At 36.0% G+C, this 15,160-nt stretch overlaps 1 protein-coding gene across 6 annotated transcripts in view; it reads right to left on the reverse strand.

Moving 5' to 3' along the window:
- Positions 1–5,066: 5,066 nt before the first annotated feature.
- Positions 5,067–15,160, reverse strand: part of sh2d3ca (SH2 domain containing 3Ca) — a 98,920-nt gene continuing 88,826 nt past the window's right edge. For all 6 annotated transcript variants that reach the window (XM_022680944.2, XM_022680943.2, XM_022680946.2 and 3 more), the window contains 5 exons: positions 14,376–14,491; positions 11,029–11,200; positions 10,758–10,869; positions 9,905–10,111; positions 5,067–9,107 (listed from right to left, as the gene is read on the reverse strand). In XM_022680944.2, coding sequence (XP_022536665.2) covers positions 8,932–9,107; positions 9,905–10,111; positions 10,758–10,869; positions 11,029–11,200; positions 14,376–14,491 — 783 coding nt within the window. In that variant the 3' untranslated portion in view covers positions 5,067–8,931. The remainder of the gene's footprint in view (positions 9,108–9,904; positions 10,112–10,757; positions 10,870–11,028; positions 11,201–14,375; positions 14,492–15,160) is intronic.

A 15,160-nucleotide genomic window follows, 5' to 3' on the forward strand; every position in this document is an offset into this window, starting at 1 on the left:
ACTCAAGAATAATGTGAATACACTCTTCAGTATACACTCAATATACACACAATATACTCTTAAGAACACTCAGAGAATACTTTTCTTAAGACTACTCTGAAAATACAGTCTTTAAATACTGTCAATACTCTAAATATATCATTACATAATCTTAATTAAGCAATACTCTCATTTAAATGTTCTCTTATAGCTTCCAAATACTCCCAATACACCCTCAAAAAAATTAAATACTCAAATTACATTCTTAAAAACACTGTCAATACATGTTATATTCTCTTTTCATGATATAAAAAAGTTACACTTTTTAAAAGACCCAAACTCAGGTATTAATCCCACCGTGGAGACGCTTCTCTGCATACTGATCCCCTCATCTTCTTCTTCTGTATCACATGTAAACATGAACAGCAGGGAATAACAATTAGTTGTGTTTCTTAGACGTCGATATATGTGCTCTGTGTTGTTTGACACTAACAGAGGCAGCGAGACACTTGAATGCTAATGAACGGTACAGCAGATTTCTGCTGAAAAGGCTGAGGAGTGATGGGAGCAGGGGAATTTTAATAGCATTTCTTTACATAATGCCAGCGATCACAGAGACGGAAACAGTGATATGCTTCTAATGTGCTGTTTTTATTTCCAGATGTTCTGCAGGAAGGACGTGGTGCAGAGGGTGAAGCAGCTGCTGAGATGTTTCCAGATGTGTTGCTGTGGTGCTGCAGGTTCTTCAGCAGTCAGTAAGCATGAGCGGATCAATACCTGAGTGTCAGTATTCATCCTGTCCTGACGTTTCCCTCTGATAATTGATTCAGAGCTTAAAATAGCAGCAACGAGTAAAAAGGTGCGAGGGTGGGACAAAATATTGATATTGTGATATATTGTATCGTTTTCATTTGCGATATATTATCAATACCCAGAATCAAATATCAATATTATTTTTTTTATTGAAACATAGGAGCTCTAAAATGCTTCATTACTACCTCTAGTTCTCTGGAGAATGACTCCCAAAATTTCCCAGAATGCACCTGCGCTCAAGCTTCCTGGACATGCTGGACGCTTGGAGGCTATGCATCAGTGTTCCAGCTCACCATGCTTCTAAAGATTGCTGGACACACCTGGACTTATTAGTATAAATAGCCCCTGTTTGTTCATAAAGTTTTATGTGTTCAGAAATCAATATTTGGTGAAATTATCCTGGTTTTTAATTATACATTTTTTTCATACATCTTGGCATGTTCTCCTCCACCAGTCTTACACACTGCTTTTGGATAACTTTATGTCTTTACTCCTGGTGCAAAAATTCAAGCAGTTCAGCTTGGTTTGATGGCTTGTGATCATCCATCTTCCTCTTGATTATATTCCAGAGGTTTTCAATTTGGTAAAATCAAAGAAACTCATCGTTTTTAAGTGCTTTCTTATTTTTTTACAGTGCATTTTCTTTATTTTTATGACTATTTACATTGTAGATTCTCACTGAAGGCATCAAAACTTGAACACATGTAGAGTTTTATGTACTTAACAAAAATGAGCTGAACCTCCACAGTCACCGGACCTGAACCCAATCCAGATGGTTTGGGGTGAGCTGGAGCACAGAGTGAAGAAGACAAAGGAGCAACAAGTGCTAAACACCTCTGGGAACTCCTTCCTTCAAGACTGTTGGAAAACTTTTCATTTCAGGTGACCACCTCTTAAAGCTCATTGAGGGAATGATGCCAAGAGTGTGCAAAGCAGTAATCAGAGCAAAGGGGGGCTATTTTGTAGAAACTAGAATAAAACTTCACGTGTTCATAGTTTTGATGCCTTCAGTGTAAATCTACAATGTAAAAAGGTGATGCTGAGGGTGACGATATATTTGACAGACAGAGCTGCTGTGTCTCTTTATCCCCCCTAAATTAGTGTACATGGGTCTCAATCCACGCCTCTGTGCCCCCTGTGCCACCCTGTGCCCCCCCAGCTCTGATACAGTGTACTGTGTGCCACCCTGCCAGCAGTGCCAGGAGGCCCGTCTCTGACTGGCACACAGCTGCCCGACTGCACAGCTGTCAGCAGAGAAACGGGACATTCTGTACAACACACACCGCACACACACACCGCACACACACACACAAACACACACACACACACACACACACCACACACACACAAACACACACACACACAAACACACACACACACACACCACACACACCGCACACACACACACAAACACACACACACACACACACCGCACACACACACCGCACACACACACACAAACACACACACACACACACACACACCACACACACACACACACACACACACAAACACACACACACACAAACACACACACACACACACCACACACACCGCACACACACACACACACACACACACCGCACACACACACACACACACACACACACACACACACACATACTGAGATTCTGAGATTGCATCATAGACTTGCAGTATGAGGGAGGGAGTATGAGGGAGATGTAAGTGTTTTCAAATAATAATAAAAAGGTTGCAGTACCCCCTCCACATCCCACCCCCCAACGTGCACACACACACATTTATATTTACACAGAGCCACCATCTTAACTCTGTGAGGTCACTAAAGCCCGACACACTCGCTTCAGGATGCCAACGCGCATGTTCAACCCTGCAGTGCTGCGTTTAACAAACACACACACACACACACACACACACACACACACACACACACACACACACACACACACACACACAGAAAGTAAATGTATGGGGTGTTAAATCTGTATTATTTGGTGACACTTTAAAATAAGGCTCCTTTATAATGGGTTTATCAATAGTTAATAAAGTAGTTTATTAATGGTTATTAATTAGGTAGTAAAAACTTATATTATATAAAATATTAATAAGCACTTACAACAATAAATAGTTATATTATTATATATATATCGCTATTATTTGTTCCAGATCTTAATTATAGCAATAATATGTCTTAAAAGCCGATGAAAATCACATTATTATTATTATTATTATTTTAAACAAAATCATAATCTTTTGTTTCTACTGACTGTTAAATTCATAATGAATAAAAACGTTACACTTATTTTGTTCCAGTTGTATATTTTTGAATTTAATAAAACATTTTTAGTGTTTTTTTATTAAGAAAATCAAAAATAGCCTAAAATAGGTGATATTATTTTAGCAACATAACGTCCTATCCTTTGTTAAAAAAAATTGTAATGTGTCATTGTTTAAACTCAGATTTCATTTTTTTGTAAAGGGTGTGATAATAGTAAGTCAAGTCAATCATGTTGTCTGGTGCATTTTGGGAGTTTTGAGTAAAATTGAGTAAAATCAGTTTTTTGTTGTTCCAGTACACACAAAGGAAATAAACATGTGTATATCATAACAGTGTAATTGTAGTCATTTTCTGTGAGTAATACTTAATTTGTTTGAAAAAATGTAATCGGTGCCAACACTTTGTGCTTTATGGGATTACTCAGTGAAATATTAAACGTGTGAGAGAATCACACAGTTTGTAAAATAAGAAGTTTTCCAGTAAGACCAGCAGTGGTGGGGGATTATTATACTGGGAGCTGTGGAGCTTCATTCATTCAGGCAATAAGATTTAAACTCGCTCATATAGTGAGATTCAGTCTCCACCCTGTGGTCAAAGTGAGGAAGTGCAGCTTATGATTTTAGTGAATGGAATCTAAAGTTAAATGAACTTTGGCACTGAAATATATAATTTTCTAATAATATTATTTTCTTCACATTTTATTTACTTTTTTAGATCCAATCTTTACATAGCACTTTTACAGCAAGAAACTCTGAGTTTATAACATATTTGATGTCTGAAGTTTACTCATTTTAACTCTTTCCGACCTGAATTATGTGCCAGAGTTAAATTAAATAAATAATTTAATAAATAATAAAAATGCAATGCACATTTAGGAAGACTATAAAAGTATAATATAAAATCTATACTAACATTAAATCCGATTAACTAAAATAAGTAACTGTTTTCTATTGGATTTGAGGCCTGTGCTTTTTATTTTAGATTTTTATTTCGACCTTTTTATTCACAAGCCATTCCTAAACACTAAAATACACATGAAAAAGTGTTCTAAATGACATAAAATTAGTAAAAAAAAATAGCTCTATTAAATTGCCTCTTTGGCTCTAGTGCTGTTTTTTTCAGTGCAGTGTGTTATCGGTTTATAAACTTTTTATTTGGCTCGTTTATAGTGTATACTGATTAAAACAGGTCTTAATTAGTGTTATGTACAACAAAACATTTGATAATAATAAAATAAATGATGTCCATTGTAATGGACGCAGGGTGTGAAAGAAGTGTAAGCTTTGAATAACAGCGTCACTTTGAGATTCTGTCCCCACCTTCTGGTCAAGATGAAGAACTGCAGCTTATGATTTAAATGAATGAGATGAGTTTTCATGAATGGTGTCCTGAAAAGTGGGTTCAAAATCTATCAATTAGCCAGCGGACTTCATCTGAGGGAGAGATCTGTACCTACTGTACATGGCAAGTTTGCAGATGAGGGAGATGTAAGTGTTTTCAAATAATAATAAAAAGGTTTTATTGCAGTTAACTATGAACTAGCTTGCTCGCATTTTAACATTTAGCACAAACTTACAATAACATGTAGTAAAGTAAATGCTCAGTATTAACATGGGGCGTGGCCAGCAACAGCTTATTTGCATAAAGGTGACAGAGCCCTTAAATGGATAAGAATAGAGCTGGTGAGATCTTTATCTTTATATGAATTAGAGTGATTTATTGTAAAGAACTTAGTGAACATGTTTTGTATAGCCCACAGACATACTTTAACTATATAAAATGTACCCTTTAAAATGCTCTTACCACAGCTTATAATTGAATCAATTAAATTAATTTTGTGTAATAGTGTCCTGATCTGTTTGGTGTCTGAAGTTTTCTCATTTTAGGCCTAAAGAAACGAGGGCTAAATTTTCAGTGCAGCACTGACTCTGAGGTGACTCTGTATCAGATCCACTGTAGAGGATGTAATTGGGATGTAGAGGAAGGATTAAAAAGAAAACAGAATCCAGCCTGAACACAAGCTTACCGTCTTTTATTTCCTGGAAAAAAGATTGAAAAACGTATGATGTAATCGTATGTACAGCACATAAGAAAGAGGATGCAACCACAACAACCGACACGCCCTTTTTCTCCACCAATCCAGTCCAGTCCAGAGTCCTGCCACTATTTACATCATGAAATAAGCTCATATGGACCCATCTGTACATGAAAAAGCGAGTCCGAACTAACGTTACGAGTCCCAGACCAGTAAGCATCGTTAAAAAACAAAACGCAACTCACAGTCCAAACGTCCGAACTCCTCAGGCCTGGGGTTTTTGCTTGCTGTACAGAGCCCTCTGCTGGCTTGGAGTGGAATTGCATACGGAGCATCTCCAATCCTCGAAACTTCCAGATCTCCACAGCGCTAATTGCTTTTAACGTGTGCACCCTTTATAAAAAATACCTGAAATAGAGCCTCCAGAATCAGGATTTCCCTGTTAATAATCTTTAACAGACTGCCTGTAAATAGCGGCAGACTGCCAGTCTGAGCTAACGTGTTCCCTTGTGAAATAAATACATGACATTTTAGTTTTTTTGGGTGGGAAATTGAGATATGAAACTATGAGAATTACAATAATCTTGCTGCTGCTGACGGAGGTATATCACTTTGAGTTGTGTCATTCCTAGACATTGGTACCAGAATGAAGGCCCTTGCTGACACTGGAAATAGTAGACTTGGTTTAAAGCCAAATACAGTAAATAAAAAATCCCAACCCAACACCATCCAACCAAACCTCAAACTTTAACACAAAAAAGTGAATATTCAAATAAAACAAAACTGTTTGAATAACAGCTTCACTTTAAGATGTTGTCACCACCTTCTGGTCACAATAAAGAACTGCAGCTTATGATTCAATGTTCAAATAAAACAATGTTTTAAACGAATGTTCAAATAAAATAAAAAAAGCTCATATATCTGCTGTATGCTGTACTGATTCAGAGTCAGTGCTTTGGATAACCTTGACTTACAATTACGGGTAAATTTGTATATAGTCGTATCAACTGTATCAAATTTGATGTGTAAATTTGATGTTTTTTTACCAAACCATTCCTGTGATTAGGCTAAATATTTAAATTAATAAACAAAAAACTGAAGAATTATCCACCCGCACAAAAACAAAACAAAACAAAAGAATTATCCACCTGCACAAAAAAATTATAATAATAAAAATTACATTGTATTATATCCATGCACTGACTCTTATAACACACCTGATCCAGGTGATGATGATCTTCAGAGCAGCAGAAATATAAGCCATGAGCCACTCGTACTTATGCACAATACAAAAAATACAAAAATTAAAACATGGTCTTTCATACAGAAAAAAATATTACAGGATTACAGGGGCAGTGTGCAGCTCCTCCTCCAGACAGAACAACTGTGAAGCTAAATGTTCCCTTAAACTTTTATAAAGACTGTTCCACAATAATTGATATGATTGTAAAATTAGTAGTGAAAAACGACTTTTTTAAAGTTTAAAGTAAATAAATAAATACTTATTATTATCAAACTTATTATTAAAAAACTCATTATAATAAAAACAATAATAGAAAAACTGAAACACTGATTAAATGGAATTTATATATATAGATGGATATATGTAAATAGAAAGTTTTTTTCTGACATTGCAAAAAAAAAAGCCCTGCCCATTTACACTGAAGTTATAAGGAGCGTTCCAGCACTGACAGTTATATTGACTAGAATGTGATGCATTAAAACAGGAGAATAGATAAGAATTCAATTCTATTGATTAAAGAGAGGTCAGAGAATGAATTACAGAAACAGAATATACAGTATGTTTTATATAAATGTATATATATTTTATTAAAATAATTGTAATTTCTAACCTGCCACCTTTTTACTGTTTATTTAATTTAATGTATTTTGTTTTATTTTATCTAATTGTTTATTTGTTTGTTTATTACTTCTTCTTCTTCTTCTTCTTCTTCTTCTTCTTCTTCTTCTTCTTCTTCTTCTTCTTCTTCTTCTCCTTCTTCTTCTTCTTCTCATTATTATTACTCATTTCTTACTCTTACTCTGGTTTTACTTATTATATTTTGGATTTTGGTTAATTAATAATTAAGCTATTCCCTCCATTTCTTAATCTTACTTTCTTAATTTCTTTTAATTGGTTAATTTCATACTGTCTTAATCTTCCATTATCTTTATTATTTCTTGTATCCTTTATTTTAATTATTTTTTAATTTATTTATTGTTCATAATTTTAGACTCTTTTTCATTTAAATATACTTGGGTCACTTTGGATCCTTTATCATTAAGAGCACGCTTCAACCTCATGTGACATTCATGTGAATGATAGCCTTACTGTGATATTACGTATTATGTGGTAAAATCAGGATCATTATTTCAATTCATGTTTATGTTTTTTTCTCCATTAAACTCTCACACTGCGTGCTACACACTGCCCCTCGAATACCTTGAAATGAAGATAAAATAAAAATGATTATAAAACATAAAAAATAAGACTTTTTTTTACTTTTTCCTGGTCTAGCAAGTGTTCATTCAGGGTATTGAGATTTGGCAACATACATTCAAACATCTGATGAGTGAGCGAGTGTTTGACCCGCATCAGTGTGTGTGTGTGTGTGTGTGTGTGTGAAAGTGTGTGTGATGTTTCTGCAAGCATCCCAGCGCTGACCGGTGCAGTGTGATGATCATGCAGTCTGAAATCCCTCAGGAAGTGTCCAATCTGAAGAATTAAACTCCTCCTCTTCCTCTTCCTCCTCCTCTTCCTTGTTCCTGAAGATTGATGACTTCAGCTTAAGCTCCTTTAATCAGAGCATCCAACTGAAGGAGATTTTTGGGGTACCACTTTAAAATAAGACTAAATTTATACAGGATTTATAAATGTTTTATAAATTTGATTATTATTTATTATTGATTGAATGTAAATGCCTTAAAAACCATTGTTTTTTTAAGCAGTTAAAACACATTAATTCAAAAAGCAACAGAAAGACTCATTTTTATTCTATCGCTTTTAATAAGGAATTTACTTGATTATTTGCTTCTTTTCTTTGTTATTTTACTTGCTATTTTGGTTTTGTTCTTTTGTGTTTTAGATTACTTTTATTTTTTTATTATATGTATGTATGTGTATGCATGTGTATATATGTGTGTATATGTATATGTGTATGTGTACATGTATGTATGTACATATGTATATGTATGTATGAGGTATTTAATTCTGTCTGTAAAGCACTTTGTGAGGTGCTCTAGATTGGTGCTATATAAATAAAGATTACTTACTTACTTTCCTTAGTCATTTAATTTATGGTAAAGTGTTAAACATACTTAGAAATATATTAATATGACAGGTTTAATGCTGATTGGTGGAAAACCAAGTTCCATCAAAGTAAAATCAATATCTAGAAAGATCTGAGGTGTGACAGTACACAAATGAGTGTGGAATCATTATTTTTCTCATTTTCAGCTCACTGTTGCCATTTCTAATAATGTGTTATATATTTTAAAGTATATTTAAAGTATTTGCAACATAATTAATAACCATTAATAAACTAATTTATAAACCATTCATAAACCCTTTATAAAGGTAGTCTTATTTTTATTTTTAAGTGTTACCGATTTTGGCTTTTTATAAAAATGCACTCTGGCTGTAGTTCTCAGCTCTGTCCTGAAGGGGGCATCATGTTCCGTCATGCCTGGGAAAAGCTTGCCCCCTTTTTTGTGCCTTTTTTATATTTTTTGTTTTTTATTCCTCCCCCGTTTTGGTAATTGTCTCTCCCAGCTGTGGGGGAACAGTGAGGTGATGGATCGTACCACATGCGGATGCAGGGGGGAGTGGGCGGGGTTTGGGGAGGTGCTATAGCTCGCTGTGGCGAACAGGAGGCTCCAGTTTGTGGGAAAGAGCCGTGAGGACTTTATCGAACTTTTCGTAGCGTTCGGCCTGACTGCCCTCAGAACCTCGACTCCCCCAGAGCAGCCTCATCTGAAACTCCGTACAGAAGATCTCCAACACCTCCTCTCGCTCCTGAAAATCTGCAATTACACAAAACAAACAATGATCACATTAAATTCTGTTAAAAGTGTGGCAACAAATATCCTAAAAACATATTTGCTATTTATAGGTTTATGTTTGAGTAAAATGAACATTGTTGTCTTCTGTAAACAAATTCTATAAACTACAACATTTCTCCCAAATTCCAAATAAAAATATTCTCATTTAGAGCATTTATTTACAGAAAATGAGAAATGGCTAAAATAACAACAAAAAAAAGATGCAGAGCTTTCAGACCTCAAATAATGCAAAAAAAAAAAAAAAAAAAAATTTCAGGCATCTTGACATCATGTTCTCCTCCACCAGTCTTACACACTGCTTTTGGATAACTTTATGCTGCTTTACTCCTGGTGCAAAAATTCCAGCAGTTCAGTTTGGTTTGATGGCTTGTGATCATCCATCTTCCTCTTGAATATACTCCAGAGGTTTTCAATTTGGTAAAATCAAAGAAACACATCATTTTTAAGTGGCCTCTTATTTTTCTTTTGTGCAAAATGTGATATAATTAGTAATGTCAATAGAGGAGTGAAGGAGGGAAAGAAGGAAATGAGGTTAGAAGTAGTTAGTGTGTTAGAGGTGTTAGGAGAGTAAGTGCTCTTTGAAGAGCTCTGTCTTCAGGAGTTTATTAAAGATAGTGAGAGATTCTCCTGATCTGGTAGTGGAAGGTAGTTTGTTTCACCATTGGGGAACTCTGTATGAGAACAGTCTGGACACAGATAGTCAGGTGGTCTTAATGTAATGGCTGCTCGTAAATTATAATCATAAATACTGCACATACCCTGTAGTTTGCTCTCAGCGTTGGTGCGGTACAGGCCTCCGTGATGTGCAATGCTGCGAGCGGCCTCTAGGTGGCTCATCACCACGTCCACACCACAGTCTGAGTTCTCCCAGGGCTCAAGCCCCTCCCCCACAGCCACGCCCCTCTCCATCAGCGACAGCACCGGAACCACGTGGGGGAAACAGGTACTGGACAGGACTGAGCTTTCTGCAAGAGGAAAACACACACATATACAGTATATATGCATGAATATATATATATATATATATTTTTTTTTTTTAATTTTTGTATGAAAAAACTCGACCAATTGTTTGTGCATACATTGCTGACACGCGTGAAAATTCACACCAACACAGTTTGTCTAGTCTTTGTAGAGAAGTACTGGCGATATAATAGGGGTACTGTACTCCGAAATCTAGTAAAACACAGTTCTGTTACTCCAAGAAAAGTAAGATTAACTTTTTTAACACCCTTGAATTGAAGAAACAAGAAGAAACTCCATGTATTTTCCATGTCTTTCCTGGTAAATCTATATGTATCTTTTCCTGTGCCTATCTGTTTTGTTTCTCTCTGTGTTGTTTTCCTTGTCTCTGCCTCTATCTTCAGTGCTCCCACATTTGTCCTTTGTAGCTCCACCCCTTTGTTACCTGTCTTTAGAGTTTCTTGTCCGCTACCGTGTATACAGTATACTGTATAGCCCCTCTGTTTTCAGTGTTGGTTTTTCGTTTCTTCTACGTTAGGTTGTGTGTGATTCTTTGTTTTATTTCAGTCCATATGTACTGTGTTTCTTTATTTCTTTGTTGTAAAAGTTTTTGTTTTATTGTTTGTTTATCTGTTTTCATAGTTTTTTCACCTTTGCCTTCATTCATGGCCTTGATGAAGGGTTTGAGCTTCTTCTCGTACAGGATGGCTCCCTCTGTGTGTCTCTGTCTCAGCGTCATCCACGTCTGCTCCAGCCGTGCGATCTGAGGGAAAATAATCCGGACAGAAGATCAGCTGAGCATGACGTCACACCTTCAATGTCTCTGTATATTGATGTATAGTGGTGTCTTTAAGATAGATAGACTGCTATGGCTGTATCTCTCTCACTCTTTCTTTCTCTCTCTCTCTCTCTCTCTCCTCACCTGTGGTAGGTCCAGGGCTCTCATGATGGCGGCGAATCCGAACATATTTCCCATGGTGCTCTTCAGCTCAGCGGCGAGCTGGATGGTTTTGTAGAGCAGAGCAGCTCTCTCCTCCGTACTTCCTGTGCAGCCCAGCAGATCAACAGCCATCATGATGGACATGGTGTAAAACCTGCAGAGAGAAATGGAAGTTATTATTTATTTTTTATTGTATTTCATTTATGTACAATACATCAAAAACATAATAAAGACAAAAAAATAGTTATTATAATAATAATAATAATAGTGCAGGGAAAGTACCAAAAAAAAAGAACAACAGAGCCTGTACTAGGCTCTTTCTCATTGTATTTAAATTAATTACATTTTAAGTTAATATACACAATATGAAGTGAAGGAAGTAAAGAAGTAAAGGAAATAAGGAAATTAGAAAGTAGAAGAAAAAAAGGGAGGGAGTAATATTAATCACAGTAACAAAAACAATAGCATCAATAGGTATTTACAGATAGGTGCAGGATGATTAATGTAATATAGATAAAGTTACTAATAGTTATTAAGTAATAACTGATTCTTGTGAAAGAAGTGGTCTTTAGTTCATTTTATTATAGAAATAAGCTTATAGCAAGTAAAAATGTATAATCACTATCTATCTATCTGCCTGCCTGCCTGCCTGTCTGTCTGTCTGTCTGTCTGTCTGTCTATCTATCTGAATTATAAATATTTAGGTCTGTCAGTTGAATAGGAATAAAAAGAAATCGACTTCCACAGCAAGTTATGCTTTTTCTTTCTCCTACAAAGTTACTTTTAGATGTACCAGTTTTTTATCAAGGCAAATATACAGAGGCTTGCAAAAGTATTCATACCCCTTAAACTTTTCCCATATTTTGTCACACTACAACCACAAACATAAATATATTTAATTGGAATTTAATTAGAAACATATGTTAAACATGCACTGTAAAAGATGTTGCTAGATGTGCAAAACTGGTGGAGACACACCCTAAATGACTTGCAGCTGTAATTGCAGAAAAAGGTGGTTCCATAAAGGGGGGCTGAATACTTTTGCACACTGCACTTTTCAGTTTTTTATTTGTAAAAAATGTTTGAATCATGCAGAATTTCCTTTCCACTTTCCACTTCACAATCTTATACCACTTTATGTTGGTCTTTCACATTAAATTCTAATTAAATATATTTCTGTTTGTAAGGTGACAGAATATGGGAAAGTTCAAGGGGTATGAATACTTTTGCAAGCCACTGTGTGTATTGCAAATACAGCCGTGACATGAAAAGTACAAGAAGTTCTAAAAATCCTGAATTCTGAAGTCTCTGTTTCTCCTTTACACACCAGCAACACTTTAGCCAGAGGACACAATAGGCAGGTTTCCCGCAGAACAGTAGTGAACTAGTGAGCTAAATGGTAAAGTGGCACAGATGGCCATCAGGTCAGTTCACAGTGGTGTATCTAGAACATTCTCTGTGGTTAAAAGAGCTGAAGAAGCCTGCTGAGAGAGAGAACGTCCAGAAATACGTAAAGATACGTTTACAACCTTTCTGCTGAGTGTGAATGCAGTGTGAAGGTGTGTTTAGGATATAAATGATATGTATGTATGTACAAGTGTGTGTATTTACATGTGCATGTGTGTGTGTGTGTGTGTGTGCAATGGATATTTTAATCATCATACTGTTTTATGCATGTTCACAAACTGATGATATTGATTATGCTTATTATTTCTTATACTCTCTCCATACTTAGATGAGTTAAAGCTTAAGCTGTCTAACCCTGTCACGGTTCAATATCACGCTAGTTAAAATAATACAAAAATAAATAAAATGCATTTTTAAAAACAGAACAGGATCACCATACACAGTTTAAGATTTTTTGGTAATTGTTTTGCAAAGAGTGTCCATCCTGTAACACAGCTTGCCATGACGCATGCAGGACAGGAAATAAAAAGTGATAAATGTGATAAATAAGATTTCTGTGTAGTCTGACACTTAAAAAAATTACGGTGGCCGAGAAAGCCCAGCGCAGTGCAAATTGAAATGCGCTGCAAAAGCACAAAACACATCCATCAAAATTACAACACAGGCGCAGCAAATAGAAAAACGCGCTGCAAAAAGAAAAACGCGCTGCAAATAGAAAAACGCGCTGCAAATAGAACCACAACACAACGGAAGTGAGTCACAACACAACGGAATTTTCCCGGGGGACCTTAAAAGATGCTGTACCAGCTGTATACAAAGGACAATAAGTGGCAAACAAGCTTCTGAAAAGTAAGTTATGTTTATTACCTGTGATTACCACGGTTGTGTGCATATTATTAAAAGTTCTGCTTCACAAAACGCCTTGTTTGCCACTTATTGTCCTTTGTACACATAGTGAAGTCCGAGACGTTACTGAAGACGCAGCTTAGCTGGTACAGTATCTTTTAAGTTCCCCCGGGAAAATTCCGTTGTGTTGTGACTCACTTCCATTGTGTTGTGGTTGTATTTGCAGCGCGTTTTTCTATTTGCAGCGCGTTTTTCTATTTGCTGCGCCTGTGTTGTAATTTTGATGGATGTGTTTTGTGCTTTTGCAGCGCTTTTCAATTTGCACTGCGTTGGGCTTTCTCGGCCACCGTAAAAAATAACTAATAATAAAAAAACGTAAAGTTTTAAGGGCCAGAAGCAAAATATTCTGATAACGACCCATATGTGTGTATATCTGTGTGTGTTGTTGTTTTATATGTGTGTGTGTGTGTTGTATATATATGTTATATATACAGTACTGTGCGAATGTTTTAGGCACCTGTGAGAATTTCAGTAAAGAAAAAGCTTCTTATTTGTGCAGTAAAACACATTACAGCATTACAATAAATACAAACAGCAATTTTACAAAAAGCTAAAAGTTTTACTTAAAACAACATCTCCTAATCTCTCCTCCTCATCTGAGTTTAATATAGTTATTTCTCGTTTTCATCATATTAATCAACACCTGGTTTGGTAAATTGGTAAATGTGGTAAATCAGGTGAGCTGCTGACGGAACTGAACATAATATACACATGCTGGCTGAGGAGCATCCAGGAGAAATCTGGAGAAATCTACACTTTGTTCTTCAGCTTGGCTGAAGAACAAACATACTTATAGTTAAAAATTAAAATACCTTGTTGTGTTTTACTGTATTTATGTTTATATGCATCTGTTCAAATCATACGTGGTGCTTTTTTTTCAGGTAAAAACACTCATATTGCTGAGATAAATGGATTAGTATAATCTGGTTTGGTGTCTAAAACTTTTGCACAGTACTGTATGTGTCAGTTGTATGTGTGTTGTTGTTTTATATGTGTGTGTGTGTGTTTAATGTCACCTCTCGAGCAGATCCAGTCTCAGCTGATGTCCGTGTGGAAGAGTCAGCAGCTCCAGCCCCGAGCCCACTCCCATCATCCTCTGCGTCTCCTTGGTAACGCCCAGTATCCTAGCAACCTGCGGATGGTCACACAGTTCCCATCAGAGGAGTATTTCCCCGCTCTCTCCATAGCTTTAAGCGTATTCACACTCTGAGTAAAGAGGATTAATTAGAGTGTAATTCAGCTTTATGGAGTAATGAGAGTGTTAATGGTGAATTAGCCGGAGCCGAGGTTTGTGTTGGTTCTTCTGGAGCTCAGAGCAGAAGATAACTGGAGACTGAACACCTGTACAGGTGAGGTGTTTGGGGGGGGTGTGTTCACTAAGCCCATGTTGTGTTGTGGTGGGCTGTGGAAATAAGTGTCCCCAAAAGTTATTTTAACTCCTGATGAAGGATAAAGGATGGGTCAACACATAAACTTACTAAAGATTTCTGGTACCACTTTAAAATATAACTAAAAGGGTTTATAAATGGTTTAAAATTAGTTTATTAATGGTTACTAATTAGCTTGTAAATCCCTTAAAAATCATTAATAATCAGTTTTAACCAATATGTAGAAAGGGCAACAATATAGATGGCTGTGGGTTCACTATTTGGCAAACAACAAGTCATTGTTGCCCTTTCTACACATGTGTTATAACTGATTATTAAGGCATTTGCAACCTAATTAGTAACTATTAATAAACTAATTGTAAACCATTTATAAACCCTTTATAAAGGTAGTCTTATTTTAAAGTGGTACCAGA

This window comes from Astyanax mexicanus, chromosome 20 (genome assembly GCF_023375975.1).
Source record: "Astyanax mexicanus isolate ESR-SI-001 chromosome 20, AstMex3_surface, whole genome shotgun sequence".
Lineage (NCBI taxonomy): Eukaryota > Metazoa > Chordata > Actinopteri > Characiformes > Acestrorhamphidae > Astyanax > Astyanax mexicanus.